Raw genomic sequence first — 17,630 nt, forward strand, 5'->3', positions numbered from 1 at the left:
GTGCTGTCTGTCAAATAAATAAATTAAAAAACAATTTTGCACAGTTAGTAAATAGTTGAACAGGAATTGAGCCCATGTCTGAAGTTTGTATCTGCACTCTGCTGCCTCTTGGTGTTGAACATGGGCTGTAAGCTCCTTTGGGTGCTCCTGCCAAGTGTTGGGGTTGATAAAGGTCTGATACTTTTTTTTGGTTTTGGGAAACAGATGAGTGATTGTGTTCCTCTGGGATGAGGTGGTATAGGGAAGGAAAGCCAGTCCTCCGGCAGCTCTTTTTTCCCAGAGACAGATGCTTGGACAGAATCTGCTGCACACCCGGCCAGGTGTGCATGCAGGTGCCTACTCACAGCTGTGCTGACCGTCCCTAGCACTTACGCTGAAATCCATCCCCACTGTGGCTGCTGTCACACCTGTGTTCCCTGGCTCCGAATCTTTGTATGATTTTTGTGTGTGTTTGTTTATGTCCCAGCTATAGTGAGATGCTGGCATTCACCTTGACTGCCTTCTTAGAGCTCATGGACCACGGCATTGTCTCCTGGGACATGGTTTCAATCACCTTCATTAAACAGGTGAGGCCTCCAGCATTCCATCATCCTCTCCTCCCTCTGTGGCTGGTTGTCCTGTCAGTTTAGGGACAGGTGCAGGCAACACAGCCATTCTGCTGAGGGTCGGCTTTCTGTCCCCAAGGCCCAATTTTTCATCCTCAACGCTCGGGTCTTTCTAGAGCTCCTGAAACGGTTCCTTCACTATTCTCTCAGGCCTGCTCTGAGAATATGGGAACGGGCTCTCAGAACTGAATGTGGCCAAAGTGGGATGGGATTGTCAGTGAGACTTGGGATGACACCAGCCGGGCCACCAGGAGCAGCCTTGAGTCCTTCTCTTTGGTTCTACACTCCCTTCTCTTTGGTTCTACATGTTCATTTTGTTCGCCTTAGATTTCTAAGTCTGCCTTCTGTTGACAGATCTGCAAAGCAGCCTGTTTGGATTGTCAGATCGAGCTCAGCAGGTGGGAGGGGATACTTCTACTTCAGCCCTCCTTTCTTCTGCAGGAAGGGGTGGTGTCAGTTCTCAAAACTGGACTAAAACCAATGAGTCATGTATCCACTGACCTAGAGTCACATCTGTCATTGGCTTGGGACATTGGGAACTTCCTGATGCTGGAGATATTTAGGCAAAAGTGAAATGACCATGTATCGGGGACATTATAATGGGGGTTGAGAATAATGGGGAATTACTAGATTACAAGACTTTGAGCCCCGGGCTTCCTGACTGACCCGGCCCTCGCTGACTGTAGATTGCAGGGTACGTGAGCCAGCCCATGGTGGATGTGTCCATCCTTCAGAGGTCCCTGGCCATCCTGGAGAGCATGGTCTTGAACAGCCAGAGTCTGTACCAGAAGATCGCGGAGGAAATCACCGTGGGACAGCTCATCTCTCACCTCCAGGTGTGAGTAAGAGATCCTGCCCCAGCCTCCCTTCTCACCTCTCATCCTCTGGCCATCTCCCAGCCCTCCTCCATTGCTTGTGTTCCAAGCTGCCGGTCTGCCCGTTCACTCAGCATCAGCACTTCCACACTGTTGTCAGGACACTCCCCGTGTTTGGGCCTGATCATGTCACGCTCCTGCTAAAACCCTCCGTGGTGCTCCTCGTCCCTCAGGATGAAGCCATGCTCCTAGCCTTCCTGTCCCGCCGTGCACCAGGCAGAATCAGATGCTCTCTCTCCTCTCTGGGCCAAATAGTCTCTCTTTACCTATGATAATGATATAAAATCCTTTATTTTTGTTACCTGTCTCCCACTTTAAATTTTGAACTCTCTGGGAAGAAGGACCAATTCTTTTTGGATCCCCTGCTTTGATTTAATAGAAATCAGTTAGTGTTTGTGGAATGAACATTTAGCAAACGAATGGTATGCCATGGGGGGTAGCAAAAAATATCACACTGAGCACGAGTCCAGGCTACCAGAAGATCCTGGCTCTCCTACATACTGACCAGGTCTCTGCCTGCAACAAGTTACCTGGTCTCGCCTGGTCTCGGTTTCCTCCTCTCTAGACTGGGATTAGTCCTCCTCACCACTCGGACTTGTGAGGATCAAAGGAGATAAAAGATTTGCCTGATGGCCAGCACAGGTTAAGTATTCAATTCAGCAGTTGTTTGCTTTTGTTTGTTTTCTAAGGAGTTTAACACAAGGGTGCCTGGGTGACTCAGTAGGTTAAGCATCTGACTTTTGATCTCAGCTCAGGCCTTGATCTCAGGGTCGTGGGTTCAAGCCGTGCATTGGGCTCCACATGCGGTGTGGAGCCTACTTAAAAATGGATAAATAAATATAAATAAAAGTAATTAAAAAAAAACCTAAGAGTTTATCACATCCTAAAATGTTTTAAAACCAGTAAAACCAGAAGACAGATGAACCCTTTAGAGCACTGTTCCTCTCCTCTCCATTCCTTTCACATCACTTTAACCCTTCTAAACAATTTAAGGGGGCTGGACTCCCCCAAACAACATGGTGACAGCATTGACTCCTTTCTGACTCTTGTACCCTTTTAGCATTTTGGACATGGGCGGATGCCAACAGAATGTTAGTTCCCAGTATTGCCTGTTTATAGCAGCCCTGTCCTGACTCAGCTCTGCTCCCAGCCTGTACCCTCCACCCCACAAATAATCCAAGTAAAAGGAAAGCACCATTTGCAGTTCTGATATCTTCCTTGTCACTTCTAAGGAATTCTTCAGTCTCTGTTTTCATACCCCAAAGCCAAAAATGTTGTTTGAAGTGAAGGGAACATCATAACATCATAACATCAGAAACTCCAGACGGAGAGTTCCAATTTTCCTGACGTCAGACTTACTGCTCAGTTTCTTCGTTTCTGAATCAGGAATGACCCAGTTGTGTTCCCCAAGGGTAATAGAGGAGCATGGCATTTTTTAGGGTTTGGTCCATGACTATTTTCAGCCTGTAGCTGTTACTAGACATTATATTCTCTGCTGTTCGGACTGGGACACCGAGTTCCTTCCATGAGACCTCCAGGATGCCCCGCACCTGACCCGGGAGGTCTGCCGGCCTATCTAAAAAGAGAGCCCCACCCCTGCCCTGAGTGTACCCTCAGCGTGGCAGGTGGAAACATCTTGCCAAGGGCCAGGATTATAAGAGTCCAGAGAACAGTTCTGGCAAATCTGTTTTAAAATGAAATAAGTTCGTAGTTGAATACTCTGAAAATACAGAAGAGCACAAAGAGTAAATCCTTCGCCCATTTCCCCACCTCCAGACGGAACCACTGTTCACATTAACTGACTTGCCCTGCTAGCCGTTTTCTCCTTGTATATTTTTAACAGAACCGAGAGCTTACTCTGTATACTCTGTGCGTGTACCTTGACTTTTTTACAGAGTAATAGCCCTTGAACATTTCCCCATGTTAAAGATTCTTCTAAAAGGGTGGTTCTACATCTTTTTTGCATCCCATATGCCTTTGAAAATCCAGTAACAGTTATAGACTCTCACTTTCTTGGAGAAAATAACACAGTCAACCAACTGCGTGGAATGATTTCTGCACCATTTCTCGGGTTTACAGACACTCCAAACCCTTCCCCGAACCCCGGGTGAAGAACCTTTACTCTACAACGTGATTTTCAGTGACAACTTAGTCCTGTAATATGATAAACAGAGTTGCAATTGTGGGCATTTGAATTATTTACTGTTCTTTCTTTCTTTCTTTTTTTTGACAGTACTTGAATGAAATGCTTTGCCAGTACGTCTTGCGCAGCTCTCTGATTACCGTCTTTGGATAAATTGCTATTAGTAGAGTTGTTGGGTTGCAGAGTATGCCCATTTTTAAGGCGTTTGAGCTATCACCCTGGATGATTATTTGATTACCGTCTGAGCGACCGTTGCAAATGCACCCGCGTGTCCTCTCGCTGGTCGGTCTTCTAATCTCCCTCTGCCTTCTTTCTCCACTGGCACAGCTCCAACCAGGAGATTCAGACCTACGCCATTGCACTGATTAACGCGCTTTTCCTGAAGGCTCCTGAGGACAAGCGACAGGTCTGTGGCTGCCTTTTCAAGCTTCTCATCTGGGCTCTTCCAGGAGAAGAATTGTCTCCCATCCGCCCTTCGTTGTGCAGACAGCAGACACGCAGCCATTTCCCCAAGAGTCCTTCCTCCCCTCCCTCTGTGGCAGGGGCCCTCCGAGCAGCCTTGCTAAGCAAGGCCCAGGTCTCAGGTCAGAGCAGGGCCTGCAGACTTTTTCCTCCGAAGGGCCCGAGAGTAAATATTTTTTGCTCTTGTGGGCTTATGGCCTGTGTGGCAGCCAACTTTGTCATTATAGCCCAAAGAGCCTCCGACAATACGTAAATAAGCCAGGGTGGCTGTCTTCCAAGAAGACCTCATATACAACAAGCCCAGGCTGGTCTTCATTGCAGACCCAGGCTAGAGGATCGAGAAGGGAGAGGAGGCCCTCTAGGCATCACCATCCAGTCCAAGGAAATCGGGACGTATGAGATCTTGGCATGAAGTTTCATGTGTAAAGACCCTCAGGCCCAGATTTGAGGCTGCTTTCTTCCCCTGCCCGTTAGCCGTGCGACGTGATGCACCGAGCTCTGCTGCTTGGAGGCCCAGGGTCCTCCCCTGTGATAGGGGAGCAGCAGACTATGCCCTGTGTACTTCCCAGGGGCGTCATGAGGAAGAACAAGCTCCCTGTTTTACGAGTGAGGAAACCAAGGATTGACTGGGCCAAGGAACAAGCACTGACCTGAGCCCGGGGCCCAGAGGCTGAGTGCATTTCCGGCCTGGGCAGGTGTTTTAACCTCTCGGGTCTCTATTTCTCTTTCTATAAATGAAAGGGCCAGATTAAATGATCTCTAAGTGCCCTTCCAACTCTGACACTCCAGATATCTCTGGCTAAAAAAAAAAAAAAAAAGCCCAAATGGCATACAGAAGAAAGACTGTTAAATTCTCTGTCCATACCATGGGTTCTGGAAGTTGAAATTCGGGTGGAATCATGAACCAAGCTTTTGGTGGCTTCCCATGGGAGGACCAGGAGCATCTACGGTTCTGTGTGTCCTTGTCTTTTCTTGGATGGCTTTGTTCTGTTAATCTCTCCCTTCCTAGTCCTGTTTTGAATGTAAGCTGAAAGCTCATTCTTCCATCTGCTTCTCTCTGTGCTTTTTGCTTTCTGCCGGCAGGACAAGCACCTTAACCCTCTAGACCTGCCTGTCACTGTAAGTAGTGCCGCCGTGTGGAAAGGGCCCCAGCTCTCTTCCAGGTGGGGAGGTCAGAGCTGGGCGAGACCCTCTTGTTCTGATCGAGGGGTTCACAGAACTCCAAGACCCAGGGAAAGGTTGTGTGCTGTAAAAGTCATTGGTCGGAACACTCAGGGAATGTGCTGGAGACTAGCATTACATGCAGGATTAAGAGGGTGCCTCCCCCAGGGGATGCTGCCCAGTCTTTCCTTTGTAACCTGCCTTTACTTAAGTTCGTGGTTCAGCCAGGGGAGGTCAGATTCTGAAACAGCCTGAGACTTTCACCCAGCTGATACCACGGATGCATCACCTTCCAGCTTGGTTTGGCAGAGAGTAAAGATAAATCCATGTTGCTTTGGGTGTGTACTGGGCCACTGGAATTTGAAGAAGTTTAGACAGTTGTCAGGAGGGAATTTGCATGCTTGTTTCTTAGAGGGAGCTTTAGAGGTTGGCTTTACGAGGCTCTGAAGGAAGATGAGCACTTCCCCCAGCCCCCCCAGAGAAGCTTCTAGTCTAAGGCTGTCACATTCTAGCAGTAGGCCAATGTCAATTACCCACTTTGTGAGTTGTCCACAGCAAGGTTTAATCTCAAGCCGACCTCCTGTGGCTACCAGAGAAGTTTCTAGGCCACCTTCCTCCTCTGGCAGCCAGCATGTGTGCTCAGGGGATGCAAAGTAAAACTTAATGTTCCTGGCAGTGTCAGCCATTTGGGATATAACTAGAGACGTAGAAGGGAGAGGGAAAGGCCTTTTAGCTCTGAGAAAAATGAGTGTGCTCACAGATACTGCTCCGTGGGAGAGGTGTGACAGCTCCCTCAGGCCCATTGATTTAGAATTACCCATAAAATTAAATTAAGGCAGCAGTTTAGAAAGTGAAGTCATACTAATTAACGTGGTAAGGAGCGATGGCCGAGATTGCAAGGAGGAGACAGAAGAATTATGAAAAGCTCTCACAAAGATTAAAAGCACAGGAACCTTTGGGACCATTTTGTTGAGGGAAAATAGCCACCCGTTTTGGAGCTCCTCGGGGCGTCCAAGTGTCTGAGGGCCCCACTCTTCTGGTGAAGCCGAGCCCTCGGCAGTGTTGAGGTCGTAATCCTTGTCGTCCCTTCAAAAATCAAGAAGTGTCTGTATCATCCATTTTTAGAGAATTTGTGTAAGAGCAGCCAAAACAAGGTCCTAAAAGGACCCTTGAAACTCGGCTCCCTGGAAGGCTGCTTTATGCGGGATCCTTTATTTCCCGTGTGTGCCAAATAAATAAAGCGTTACTGTCAGAATCTGAAAGAAATAGAGTAAAAACGATGCCCCTATTATGAGAAATTACTCCAAAGCACTCATGTGCTGTTCTCCAAACCAGTCAGAAGTGAATCACGGCTACTTACTGTGGCAGGAGCCCCTGTGCCACAGCCCCGCCAGCCCGTGTGGCGCTGGGGGGCCCGGAGGGGGCGCTGGGGCCCCAGCCCCGTCTGCCGGTTGGAAGAGGCCCTTCCAGCCTCCGGGGTGGGTGTCTGCCTGGAACGGTGCATGGGACCCATCGCGCTGCTCTGTGCTCCGTACGCATTGTCCATTGCCTGTTGCCCAGCATCCTTGTGACTCGAGTGTCTCGTCCTGAAGCGGTCTCTGTTCCTCGTGGAAGATGGTGTGGTTGACTGTGCCACGGGGGAGGGAACATCCTATTTGAGTCAGTTCGCCCTCCCAGAAAAAAAGCGTGCGGGAGGTTTTCAGAGTATAGAATATGTTTCATGGTCCATGGGTTTTTTTTTTTTTTTCCATTCGCCCACTTTTTATTTGAAAGGAGAAAAAATTTTAGAGAAAAAGCCCTGGAGCCACAATTCCACTTTTCACTTGACAGTTGTCACAGCTGGGGGCCTGCCACCTTGCCTTACATTGGCTTGTTTTTCTCAACAGGATATGGCCAATGCCTTTGCACAGAAGCACCTACGGTCCATAATCCTGAACGTAAGTTCCCAGAGCAAGCTGTGTTTCGTTACTGGTGATAGCAACTGTTACTGTTACTGTGGTTGTATTTTTATTACTGAGATTACTGTTGAGTGGATAGATAGGTGCTAATAAACCCTTGTTAAGCAGGAAGCTTTTTCCTGTAATCCTCTGTAAATGGAACTGTCTCTAGGAGGCCGTCCCGCCAGGAATCACCAAGCCTCCGAGGAGGTGCAGAGGCCAGCCAGCTGTCTGTCTGTGGCCCTGCAGCTCCAGCAGTTTTTATCCGGAAGGAATGTGTTAAAATTGGCCCCAAAGAGGAAAGTAATCCATTCCGCTAACAGTGATCAGAACTGAGTTGCGTGGGGGCACGAGCAGACGGTGTGTTTGCTCTCAAAGATCTTCCGGTCCCATGGGATGGTGCCAGAGCACCGTGGGGTCTGTGGTTCCATCAAGCTTCGGGGTTGGGGGAGGATTTCAGGAGGGGGGGCTGCTGTCAGGAAACCTCTAGAGGAAGGATGGCAGGTGAGGTGGAGGCTCCCACAGCAGACCTAGAAGGAGCATGTGAGCACGCAGAGGGTGGCTCAAGGAGCAGACGTGTGTAGGGGCTGGAGGCCGCAGAGCAGTGAAGACCAGGTCAGGCAGGGCCTTAGTCTCTCTTCCAGGTGCAGGGGCGGGGATGTCATTGGGCTGGTGACATAACCAGGCTGGCATTTAGAAACCTCCCACTAGCAGGTGTGTGTGTCTCCTGGGGGTGTATGAGGGAGGAAAGTAGAGGGAGAGGTGGCGAGGAGGGAGGCATCTGGGAAGGGGGCTGACTCCCTGTCCCCACGTGGGGCTGTGGGTGGGAGAGAGCTGGCTGGGGCGGGAGGGAGGGGAAGGGTGAGAGCTGGGGATCTGGGTGAAAGGGGGGCTGTTTTATCAGTTGTCAAAACCAAGGGGAAACCAGGAGGCCTCAGTGAAAGGAATCAAATGAGAAATGAGAAGTCAGGTGTGAAAGGCTTGAGAATTCTGAGCACGAATTTCAGAGTCCTCAGCCTCCACTCTGCCATTAACCAATCTTTGATCTTGAGCAATTCACTTAACTTCGATTTGCTTTGATTTGCTCATCTGGATGTGAGGCCTGACCAAGCTCTTATGTATACAGAGCTTAGCAGGGTGCCTGGCCCTTGGTAAGCGCCCCGCTCACATCAGCAGGCCTCTTACTGTGAACGGGAGACAGAGGTGGTAGAATTCAAGAAGTGAGCTCTGAACACTTGCACAGCCAAGCAACAGGCTGCCTGGAACACACCCAGCCTACCTCTTTACCTTGCGGAGCCAGCTCCCGCCCGCTGGCCGTTTCCCTGGTCAGAGCCCCACCACCAGCCAGGCGGGAGGGCCATGGGCAGATGCCCCAGCCCGCCTCCAGTGAGGGATGGGGAGCGCAGAGGTCCCGCAGGTGCCTGTCCAGATTCCCGAGCAGCCCTCTTAGGCGCCATCCTCCGCATGCATGGGAGGGAGGGTACCCTTCTGAGGGAAATGCAATGAACTTCGAGGCTTAATATTTACCTCGATGGGATTACTTTAGCTCAATTCTGGACAGACCTGGGAACAAGCGAAGATTCTACTATAGAAGACAATTCAGGGTCAGGACTCATGACTTAAATAGTCTGCTACAAAATGGTTAATGTATGCTCACTGAAGTCCTAGGAGTTCACAACATCAGGCCAAGGAGTGTAGGCCTTGAATTACTCAGCAGTCAAATAAGACTTGAGGTGAAAGCTCTGGAACGATGGCTTCTCGGATGGGCGGCGCTCCTAGAAGCCGTTGCTGGCAGAGTGATTACCTCCCCGCTGTGACATCTCTTAAGTTTGAGAAAGCGGGATTCAGGTGAACGAAAACCATATCACATTAACTTTAACCTCTTCTCAAAGTGGTTCGATGAATTATGGAAAGGAGGGGAGGAAGGCTCAGAGGGAGGGAAAAGGAGGTGTGGTGGGAGCTGAGGAGACCCCGCAGTGAAAGGCTGGGGGTGGGGTAACTTGCTAAGGTAGGGGGAGGAGGAGCAGAGCAGTCAGCCTGGGCTGGAGACCAGCACCTGCACAGAGCAGAGAGCCACAGACGGCTGCCACGAGGAGGAGGAGGACGAAGGCCTTAGCTTGCACTGGTGAGCAGTTAGGAGCAGCACTGTCCGTGGAACGTTCTGCGGCATGGAGGTGCTGTCCAGCATGGTGCCCACTGGCCACGTGGGGCTGCCGAGCACCTGAAATGTGTGTAGTGCGACGGGGGAGCTAAGTTTGTAATTTTTTGATATTTCAGTTAAAATACCCACATGTGGCTTGTGGCTACCATTAAGCTGTTCAGATCTACAGAAATGAAGAACACTCTGGAGTCACATGTCGGGGCAAGGAGGGCTAGAATAGCGCTGGCAAGTGGAAATACAGTGCAAACCACATTCTTCATTTTAAATGTTAGAGCAGCAACAGTAAAAAAGGAATCCGGGAAACCAATTTCAATAATATATTTACTTTAACTCACTCTATCCCATATACTGTAATTTCAGTGCGTAATCAATAGGAAAAAATTGGTAATGACATATTTTACATTTTCTTTGTTTCACGCTAAGGCTCTGAGATCTGGCGTACATTTTACATTTGCAGCACATCTCAGTTTGGACTAGCCACGTTTCAGGTGTTCGACAGCCACCTGTGGCTGGTAGCTACCAAATCGGACTGCGCAGGTCTAAAGACATTGATCTCGAGCCAGAGCAAACTCTAGCATTACGGAGTTGTAGAGCGGGCCTGTCCGGTAGAACTTTCTGTGACAGTGGAAACGTTTTCTATCTACTCTATCATTGGGTGGGAGCCACTGGCCCCATATACCTGTTGAGATTAAAATGTAGCTAGTGTGACCAAAGACCTGAATTTTTAACTTCAGTGAATTCTAACATATGCCTAATGGCCACCATATTGGATACCACAGCTCCGGAGACATGGAGCTAGACTGAGAGAACATGAAGGACACGGAGGGAGTGTGTGTGGAAAAGTGGGCAAGAGTCTCATTTGGGCGAAAAGAGACCAAGAACGATTCAAGATGGAGGGTAAGACAGAGAAAAGGCAAGAAATACAAGAGGACAAGCCAGGAAGTGCCGCCATTGTGGGAGTGAGAGCAGGACAGTAGGAGGCAAGAACATCCCCAGACGTTGATCAACCCAAGGGACACAGGGAGAGGTAGTGTGTGGGAAAAAGACAGACTTGAGGCATGAGGGAAGGAGGGAGCCTGAAGTGGGCATCAGAGGGATGGAGATGAGAACTGAGAGGGCGTGGTGGGGGGCTTGCAAGAGGGGGGTGGGATAGAACCTAGGGGACGCAGGGAGGGGAGCCCATGCAGAGTGATAAGGAGAGATGGTGGTGGGGGAGCACTGGGGGCTGGACAGGGAGCATTAAGTACCCTCCATTGTGTAGGTGTCTCTATACCATTTCAAGAAAATGGCTTTTCCTAAAGCCTCTACTTGGGGAGGCCATCCACTACATTGTATTTTTCTAAGGGAGGACAGAGCGGAGTCCTCCACACACTGTCTGATGTCTTGGATTGAGTGTCCATCTGGAGGAAGGTCCAGCACTGAGCCCAGAATCCTAATCGTAGCGGGTAGCCTTCCTCATCTTTGGTGTAACCGGATATAGCCCCTCCCTTGGTTCCACTTCCCCTGCCCAGGGGAGTGTGGAGAAAGGGACTGTGCCCTTGGGGCCTACAATGAATCATCTCAGCCTGAATTGAGCCCTTTCATGCTCTATCCCTTTTAGAACATGAAGCCTCCCAAGTTCCGTGTGTGGGAGGCAAACCCTGTTCCATGCCCAGTGTAATTTCTTTTTTACCAGCATGGATATAAGTCTTCAGCAGAAGAAAACCCGCTCAGCCCTCTGCCCCCTGCCTTTGCTTTTTCCAGCATGTGATCCGAGGGAACCGCCCAATCAAAACCGAGATGGCCCATCAGCTGTATGTCCTGCAAGTCCTGACCTTTAACCTTCTGGAAGAAAGGATGATGACCAAGATGGATCCCAATGACCAGGTAGGTGCTCAGTGGGACAGACCGCTCCTGGCTTAAGTCCTGTGCTGTTTGATGTGGTGCATTCCCCCATTAGGCTGCACACAGGGCACCTGCTGTGCGCCAGAGAGCATGCCTGATTGTGTCTGCAGAAAGGGTCTGTGTTGCCCTGGGAAACCCAGCTCTGGCTGTTTGCAGTCTCTTCCCACTGGATGACTCTCTGGGCCAAGCCCACCTCTGTCCTGGGAAGGCAGGGGTGATGCCTTCTTGGAGACTGATCGGGCCCAGCGTCCTGCCCAGGAAAGCCCAACCTGCTCGCTCTTTTCCTTGCTTCCCTGGGCAGCTGATTTGCCCCCTGGCTGTCTGTTCCACTTCTCAGGCTCAAAGAGACATTATATTTGAACTGAGAAGAATTGCATTTGATGCCGAGTCTGACCCACCCAGTGTCCCGGGGAGTGGGACTGAGAAGCGCAAAGCCATGTATACCAAGGACTACAAAATGCTGGGATTTACTGTAAGTTCCCCAAAGTACGGATCTTGGAAGGCCTGCTACCTTGACAGGAGGTCAGAGGACACACCCACACAGAGCCCCGAGAACCCCCCCTACATCGTGGTGATCCTGGAATAGATGATACTAAGAAGCTGGAGGGGCCGTGCCACTTGGTTGGCCTTGGTGCTGGGAGGTCACACATTTCCCTGTAGCATTTGGCCGCATGGAACAAATCCATATGTTGGAGGGCCCAGGAGGTCAGTCACGTGGGTAAAGAGAGGACCTCTCCCAAAAGAGCGAGGTGCTTTGAAAAGCAGAAGTGGGCATCTTGTGAGAGGACACACTGGAGGATGGTGTTAATTCAGTTGAACACTGAGCATGCACCTACCCACTCAGCATACAGTATGCTGGGCACTGGGGTGACAGAGCGAGTCAGCGCCATCCAGAGTCAGGAGCTCCCAGTCTCTCAGAGACGGCAGGCAGGGAGGAGGTAACACGAGAGCCAGTGGCACGGAGAGGGCAGTAGGCCATCCCCTCAGGTGGCACTGCACACAGGTGGCTACCGAGTCTCAAATCCGGTTCCTATATTTCCCCAGAACCATATCAACCCAGCGATGGACTTTACCCAGACTCCTCCTGGAATGCTGGCCTTGGACAACATGCTATACTTGGCGAAAGTCCATCAGGACACCTATATCCGGGTAATGGCTCAGGGACTGGGCTCTGCCCTGCTGCCACATCTCTCGCCTCCCTAACCCCCTGCCGCCCCCTCCCCCCGCAACAGATCGTCCTGGAGAACAGCAGCCGGGAGGACAAACACGAGTGCCCCTTCGGCCGCAGCGCCATCGAACTCACCAAAATGCTCTGTGAAATCCTGCAGGTTGGAGAACTGCGTAAGTCCCCGCCTACACCTCTTCCTTCAGCCACTCCGTAATCAGGAGCCTGGGGGACTCGAGGTTACAAAGCTGGGGGTCAGTGGGGCTGCGTGACTTCTGTGCTTGGTGAGCCGTCTCATCCTTGTGTATGGGACTCCTGGCTGCTGCTTGGTTTGAGCGGGTCATTTAACGTGTTCAGGAGCCGCGCCTCTGCCAGTTTGCCCCCGTGAGTCAGGAGAGACCAGCCAGAGAGAGGGCAGAGCCAGGCCGGCAGAAGAAAGCTGAGGAAGTAGAGGCGGGCCCGCCCCACACTTTTCACGCGCCCTAGCTTTGCTCTGCTTCTTTTCCTTGGGACGTGGTGCCCGCGAGCGCCCAGCCTCACCCACCCTGCTTCTCCTGCTCCGTAGCCAATGAGGGCCGCAACGACTACCACCCGATGTTCTTCACCCACGACCGCGCCTTTGAGGAGCTCTTCGGGATCTGCATCCAGCTGCTGAACAAGACCTGGAAGGAGATGAGGGCGACAGCCGAGGACTTCAACAAGGTGCGTGTCTCTAAGCTCTGACACCCATGGGCAGAGGCTGTCACGTGACAGTGTGGGACCACTGGCTCGAGCCTGGGGAGCCCCTGAGCTGGGAAACCAGTGCCATCAGCCGCACTGGGTCACGAGATGCGGCCCTGGAGAACCTGGGGCCCCTCTGCCTGTACTTCCCCTGTAGCCTGGAGCCGGGGTCTGCCCCTCGGTGCCCTTGGCCTGTCGCGGACCCAGTGGAGCTAGTACCTGCCATGGCCGCCTGTGTCCCGGAGAGGGCAGGAAGCTGAGCCTGACCATAATGGTGCTGGTTGACTGAGCGCTTTACTGTGTCAGGCCCTGGTGTGGTCCCGGGAATGGGCAACACGAGGGAGAGGAGGGGGCTGGCAGGATAGGCACATCCTGGCTATCCACTCGGTCGTCATTCCCAGCGCACCCACGCTGGGCACTGCAGGGCCGTCGAAAGCTGACAGTCTAAAAGCCACGCATCTCATCATAAACAATTTGCCAAGTATAAAAGAGGAGAAAGTTCTCTGTAGTTCCACCACCCAGGGATGATCATGTTCACATCTCCCTCTAGTCTTTTCTCCTGTAGACTTTGCCTTGCGTGGGCGCAGAGCTGCCGGACAGGCCGTGGGATGGCCTGTTTTCTCTTTCGCTTTTGTTTGAGAGGAAGTAGCATGTCTCTTGAACCCACTCCCGCATCAGGCACTGTGCACCCACATAGCACCTCCCCGTCCTGCAGGCAGCGTGTATCCGAAAACGAGTCTTCCTGTCTCTTGCTCCTGAGACAAGCCAGGGAAGTTCTGCACACGGCGAGTGGCTTGCTCAAGGCACAGATTAAGAGATGGGGTCAGGATCTGAGCCCCTTTCTCTCCGACTCCCTAACCTGTGCTCATTCCACCACACTGCCGACTAGTTGAAATTCGTGGGAAAGAAAGCACTTGTCCCTATCAGGCATTTGTCCTTGAGAACCACCTAAGAGGTGTGCCTTGAGAGTCCGTGCTCTCGCTCACCCAGCAGGTGTCTGGGGTCCCTTCAAGGCCGGGGCAGGGCCGGGCTGCCTGGAACTGGCCTGGCTTGTCAGCAGAGGCGCTGAGGCAGCCGGCTTCCTTCCCTCCCACTCAGGTCATGCAGGTGGTCCGAGAGCAGATCACTCGAGCTTTGCCCTCCAAACCCAGCTCTTTGGATCAGTTCAAGAGCAAACTGCGTAGCTTGAGCTACTCTGAGATCCTGCGGTTGCGCCAGTCCGAGCGGATGAGTCAGGATGACTTCCAGTCCCCGCCAATCGTGTAAGTGCCGCGTATGGGCAGAGGGAGGCACCGCTAGCCCCGCCGTGTCCTCATCTCCCCCTTGCTCCCGTACGCATCTACCCAGGGAGCTGAGGGAGAAGATCCAGCCTGAGATCCTGGAGCTGATCAAGCAGCAGCGGCTGAACCGGCTCTGTGAGGGCAGCAGCTTCCGGAAGATCGGGAACCGCAGGAGGCAAGGTGAGGACGCCGGGGCCGCTGGGCTGGTCCAAGTCACCCCACTGGGGAAGGAGCCTGCCAGACAGAGCCATGTGGGGAGCAGCCTGGGAACATGTCATCCTTTTGCCCTTCGTGTGCCCAGGCCTTTCCCAGAACTGTCCCTGGTCACCTGCTTGTCTGGCCTTGTGTTCCAGAACGTTTCTGGTACTGCCGCTTGGCCCTGAACCACAAGGTCCTGCACTACGGTGACTTGGATGACAACCCGCAAGGGGAGGTGACGTTTGAATCCCTGCAGGAGAAAAGTAGGTTCATTCCCCGTTGCTGTATCATAGTAGCTGGACTCGATGTCAGGAGGCCTGAGTTTCCGTCCTGGTGCTCTCAAGCCGATTATCTGGTCTTGGACGGCTTGTCTCCCTGGACCTGTCTGCTCAGTCTGTCAGAGGTCATCTCTACCTGGCCTACCCCACAGGGCTGCTCAGGGAAGTCAGTGGGATCCCCGATGGATATGGGGGTGTAGATTGTCAGGGGGGCTGCAAGACTGTCTTGAAGGGCAGTGGTACACGCAGGGGCTCTGGAGCCGGACTGCCTGGATTCGAGCCCTCGCTTTGCTATTCTAATTAATGCAAGTTAATTCTTACCTCTGCCTTGGTTTCTCATGCAAGATGGGAGTAGTAGGCACATCTCCTTCGTCAGAATTGAATGAGTTGTGTACGTAAAGCCCTTAGGATGGGGGCTGGTTGTTTGTGCTCATGGCATTGTCACCTTCATCACGGTGCCGTGGAAGTGATGTGAGCATCTGAGGCCCTGGTCCTCGGGGAGATGATCCCAAAGCCCTGAACTGACCCCCAGTGAGACTGGACACAACCCAGCAGGCCATGCCCCCAGGAAGGGACTGTGGAGGAGAAACTAGCACAAGGCTCACTCTCTGTGAGCTGACACAGCCCTTTGGTCTGGGGGCTGGAGCTCCCCTCCCAGCACCAATGCAAAGACCCACTCACAGCATGAATCTTACAGAGACTAATTCCCTTCATTTCCCAGTTCCTGTTGCAGACATTAAGGCCATTGTCACTGGGAAGGATTGCCCCCACATGAAAGAGAAGAGTGCTCTGAAACAGAACAAGGTGAGTGGAGCGGCAGGCCTGCCGGAGTCAGGGTCACTATCACGGTCATGGTGATGCCCAGAGGGTTCATTCGGTGGTGGCTTCTGTTTAAGTGCATGCTCTCCCACCCCCACTCTCTCTCTCTCCAAATTATTCCTGTGGGTCTTACTAAGAACAGTTTTGAACATACACAGAAACAGAAGCCCCACATACACATCACCCAGCCTCAACAACCATGGCACATCCTACCCAACCACTTAACTATTACTCCGAAGAAAATCTCAAGTATGGTATCATTTCCTCTTAAATATTTAGAATGTATCTGTAAACGATAAGCACTCTTAACACAATCCCAATACCATTACCACACCTAAAAAGAAATTTAAAAAGTTTTGTTATTTAATATCAAATATCCCATAGATGTTTGCATTCTTATAAATAACTTAATTTCTCTGTATAAAAATATATAAATGTTGGGGCGCCTGGGTGGCTCAGTGGGTTAAGCCTCTGCCTTCGGCTCAGGTCATGATCTCAGGGTCCTGGGATCGAGCCCCGCATCAGGCTCTCTGCTCAGGGGGAGGCCTGCTTCTTCCTCTCTCTCTGCCTGCTGCTCTGCCTACTTGTGATCTCTCTCTCTCTCTCTCTGTCAAATAAATAACATCTTTTAAATAAATAAAAATAAAAATATGTAAAGTTTACGTGTATGCACACATGTAAACATATGGACACATGCACATACTCATACCCATTTTGTTCACTGAATCAGAATCCAAATAGTATATGCACGTTGTGATTAGTTTTTAGTTCCCCTCTCTCTTTTCCGTCTTTGTTTTCCTCTTTGCAGTTTATTAGTTGACGAAACCAGGTTGCTTGTTTGGTAGTTTCTCAGAGTCTGAAATGTGCTGATTGTCTCCCTGTGGTACAGTTTAACTTGTTCCTCTGTCCTAGATCTGTACGTTGGCGGAGAGATTTAGGGGGAGGCTGGATCCCAGCTCAGGGTTGACCCCCTTTTTGGGGGGTGGGCAGGACAACTTCCTAGGTGGCATTATGTTCTATCAAGAGACACAGGATGTGATCGTCTCTGTTTTTGCGAGGTTAGCAGACTCTCGGTGCTAAGGGTTTCTTCCACAAGTAAATTAAGATTTGCAAACTAGTGGTGTTCTAATGCGGTCATTCCTTTTCATTTATGAGCTGAACTGCTTATCTAAACAGAAGCTTACCATCCTCTACTCTTGGCTTCCCAGTCGTCCAGTTTATATAAGAAAGGAGAACTAGTTCTTGATTCTTTCTTTTTATAAAGTACTTTCAGAATAGTGAGTTGGTTCTTTGGTATCATCCAGCAGTGACCGATCTGGGTATGTGTTTTGTTTTGTTTCGTTTAGTATTACCACGAACTCGTGCATTTAAGCAAACTGCTATTTGTCCCAGCCCGTTACAGTTACATTGTTGATGCTTAAACTCTCTCAACTTGGGTCACAATTTGTTACTGTTGTCATGGTTCCTGAACCGTTAAGGCTTTCAGTCTGATCACCAACATACAAGCCGAAGGTCATCTATAGTCACGGACTCTGAGATACAGAGGTTTTGAGTGTTGAGAAATGACTCTTCTCCAGTGTTAGGAGCGTCCACATCTTGGGTGTGACTCCGGTTGGGAACGGGTGAGTTAACGCTCGCTACCACCGCGCCTTGTCTCCAGCCACACTTGTGCACGTGCCCGGGGTCCTGATGATACCAAATCTGAGCCAGCTCCTTTGGTGACGGTGCCACGTGACCAGGAATTTGGCCAAACTCTTGGTGCGCAGAGCCCAGGCCACCCCACTGCTCCACGGAACTGAAACTCTTTCTCTTTCAGGAGGTGTTGGAGTTGGCGTTCTCCATCCTCTATGACCCTGATGAGACCTTAAACTTCATCGCACCCAACAAGTATGAGGTGAGCAGTGGGGTACCACTTTGGACAGCCGAGCCCCTTCTGTGACTC

General features: G+C 51.1%; 1 protein-coding gene across 2 annotated transcripts in view; it reads left to right on the forward strand.

Moving 5' to 3' along the window:
* The window catches only part of ELMO2 (engulfment and cell motility 2), a 38,116-nt gene that overhangs the window by 17,549 nt on the left and 2,937 nt on the right, over window positions 1-17,630 (forward strand). The window contains exons 7-20 of one of the 2 annotated variants that reach the window (XM_080812887.1): window positions 467-566; window positions 1,292-1,443; window positions 3,951-4,029; window positions 7,133-7,183; window positions 11,088-11,210; window positions 11,566-11,700; window positions 12,273-12,377; window positions 12,461-12,569; window positions 12,959-13,095; window positions 14,212-14,375; window positions 14,461-14,573; window positions 14,747-14,854; window positions 15,591-15,673; window positions 17,505-17,582. In XM_080812887.1, the coding sequence (XP_080669013.1) occupies window positions 467-566; window positions 1,292-1,443; window positions 3,951-4,029; window positions 7,133-7,183; window positions 11,088-11,210; window positions 11,566-11,700; window positions 12,273-12,377; window positions 12,461-12,569; window positions 12,959-13,095; window positions 14,212-14,375; window positions 14,461-14,573; window positions 14,747-14,854; window positions 15,591-15,673; window positions 17,505-17,582 (1,537 nt within the window). The remainder of the gene's footprint in view (window positions 1-466; window positions 567-1,291; window positions 1,444-3,950; window positions 4,030-7,132; window positions 7,184-11,087; window positions 11,211-11,565; window positions 11,701-12,272; window positions 12,378-12,460; window positions 12,570-12,958; window positions 13,096-14,211; window positions 14,376-14,460; window positions 14,574-14,746; window positions 14,855-15,590; window positions 15,674-17,504; window positions 17,583-17,630) is intronic. The other variant, XM_080812888.1, reaches the window with a different exon arrangement.

The sequence above is a fragment of the Martes martes genome (assembly GCF_963455335.1).
Source record: "Martes martes genome assembly, chromosome: 9".
Lineage (NCBI taxonomy): Eukaryota > Metazoa > Chordata > Mammalia > Carnivora > Mustelidae > Martes > Martes martes.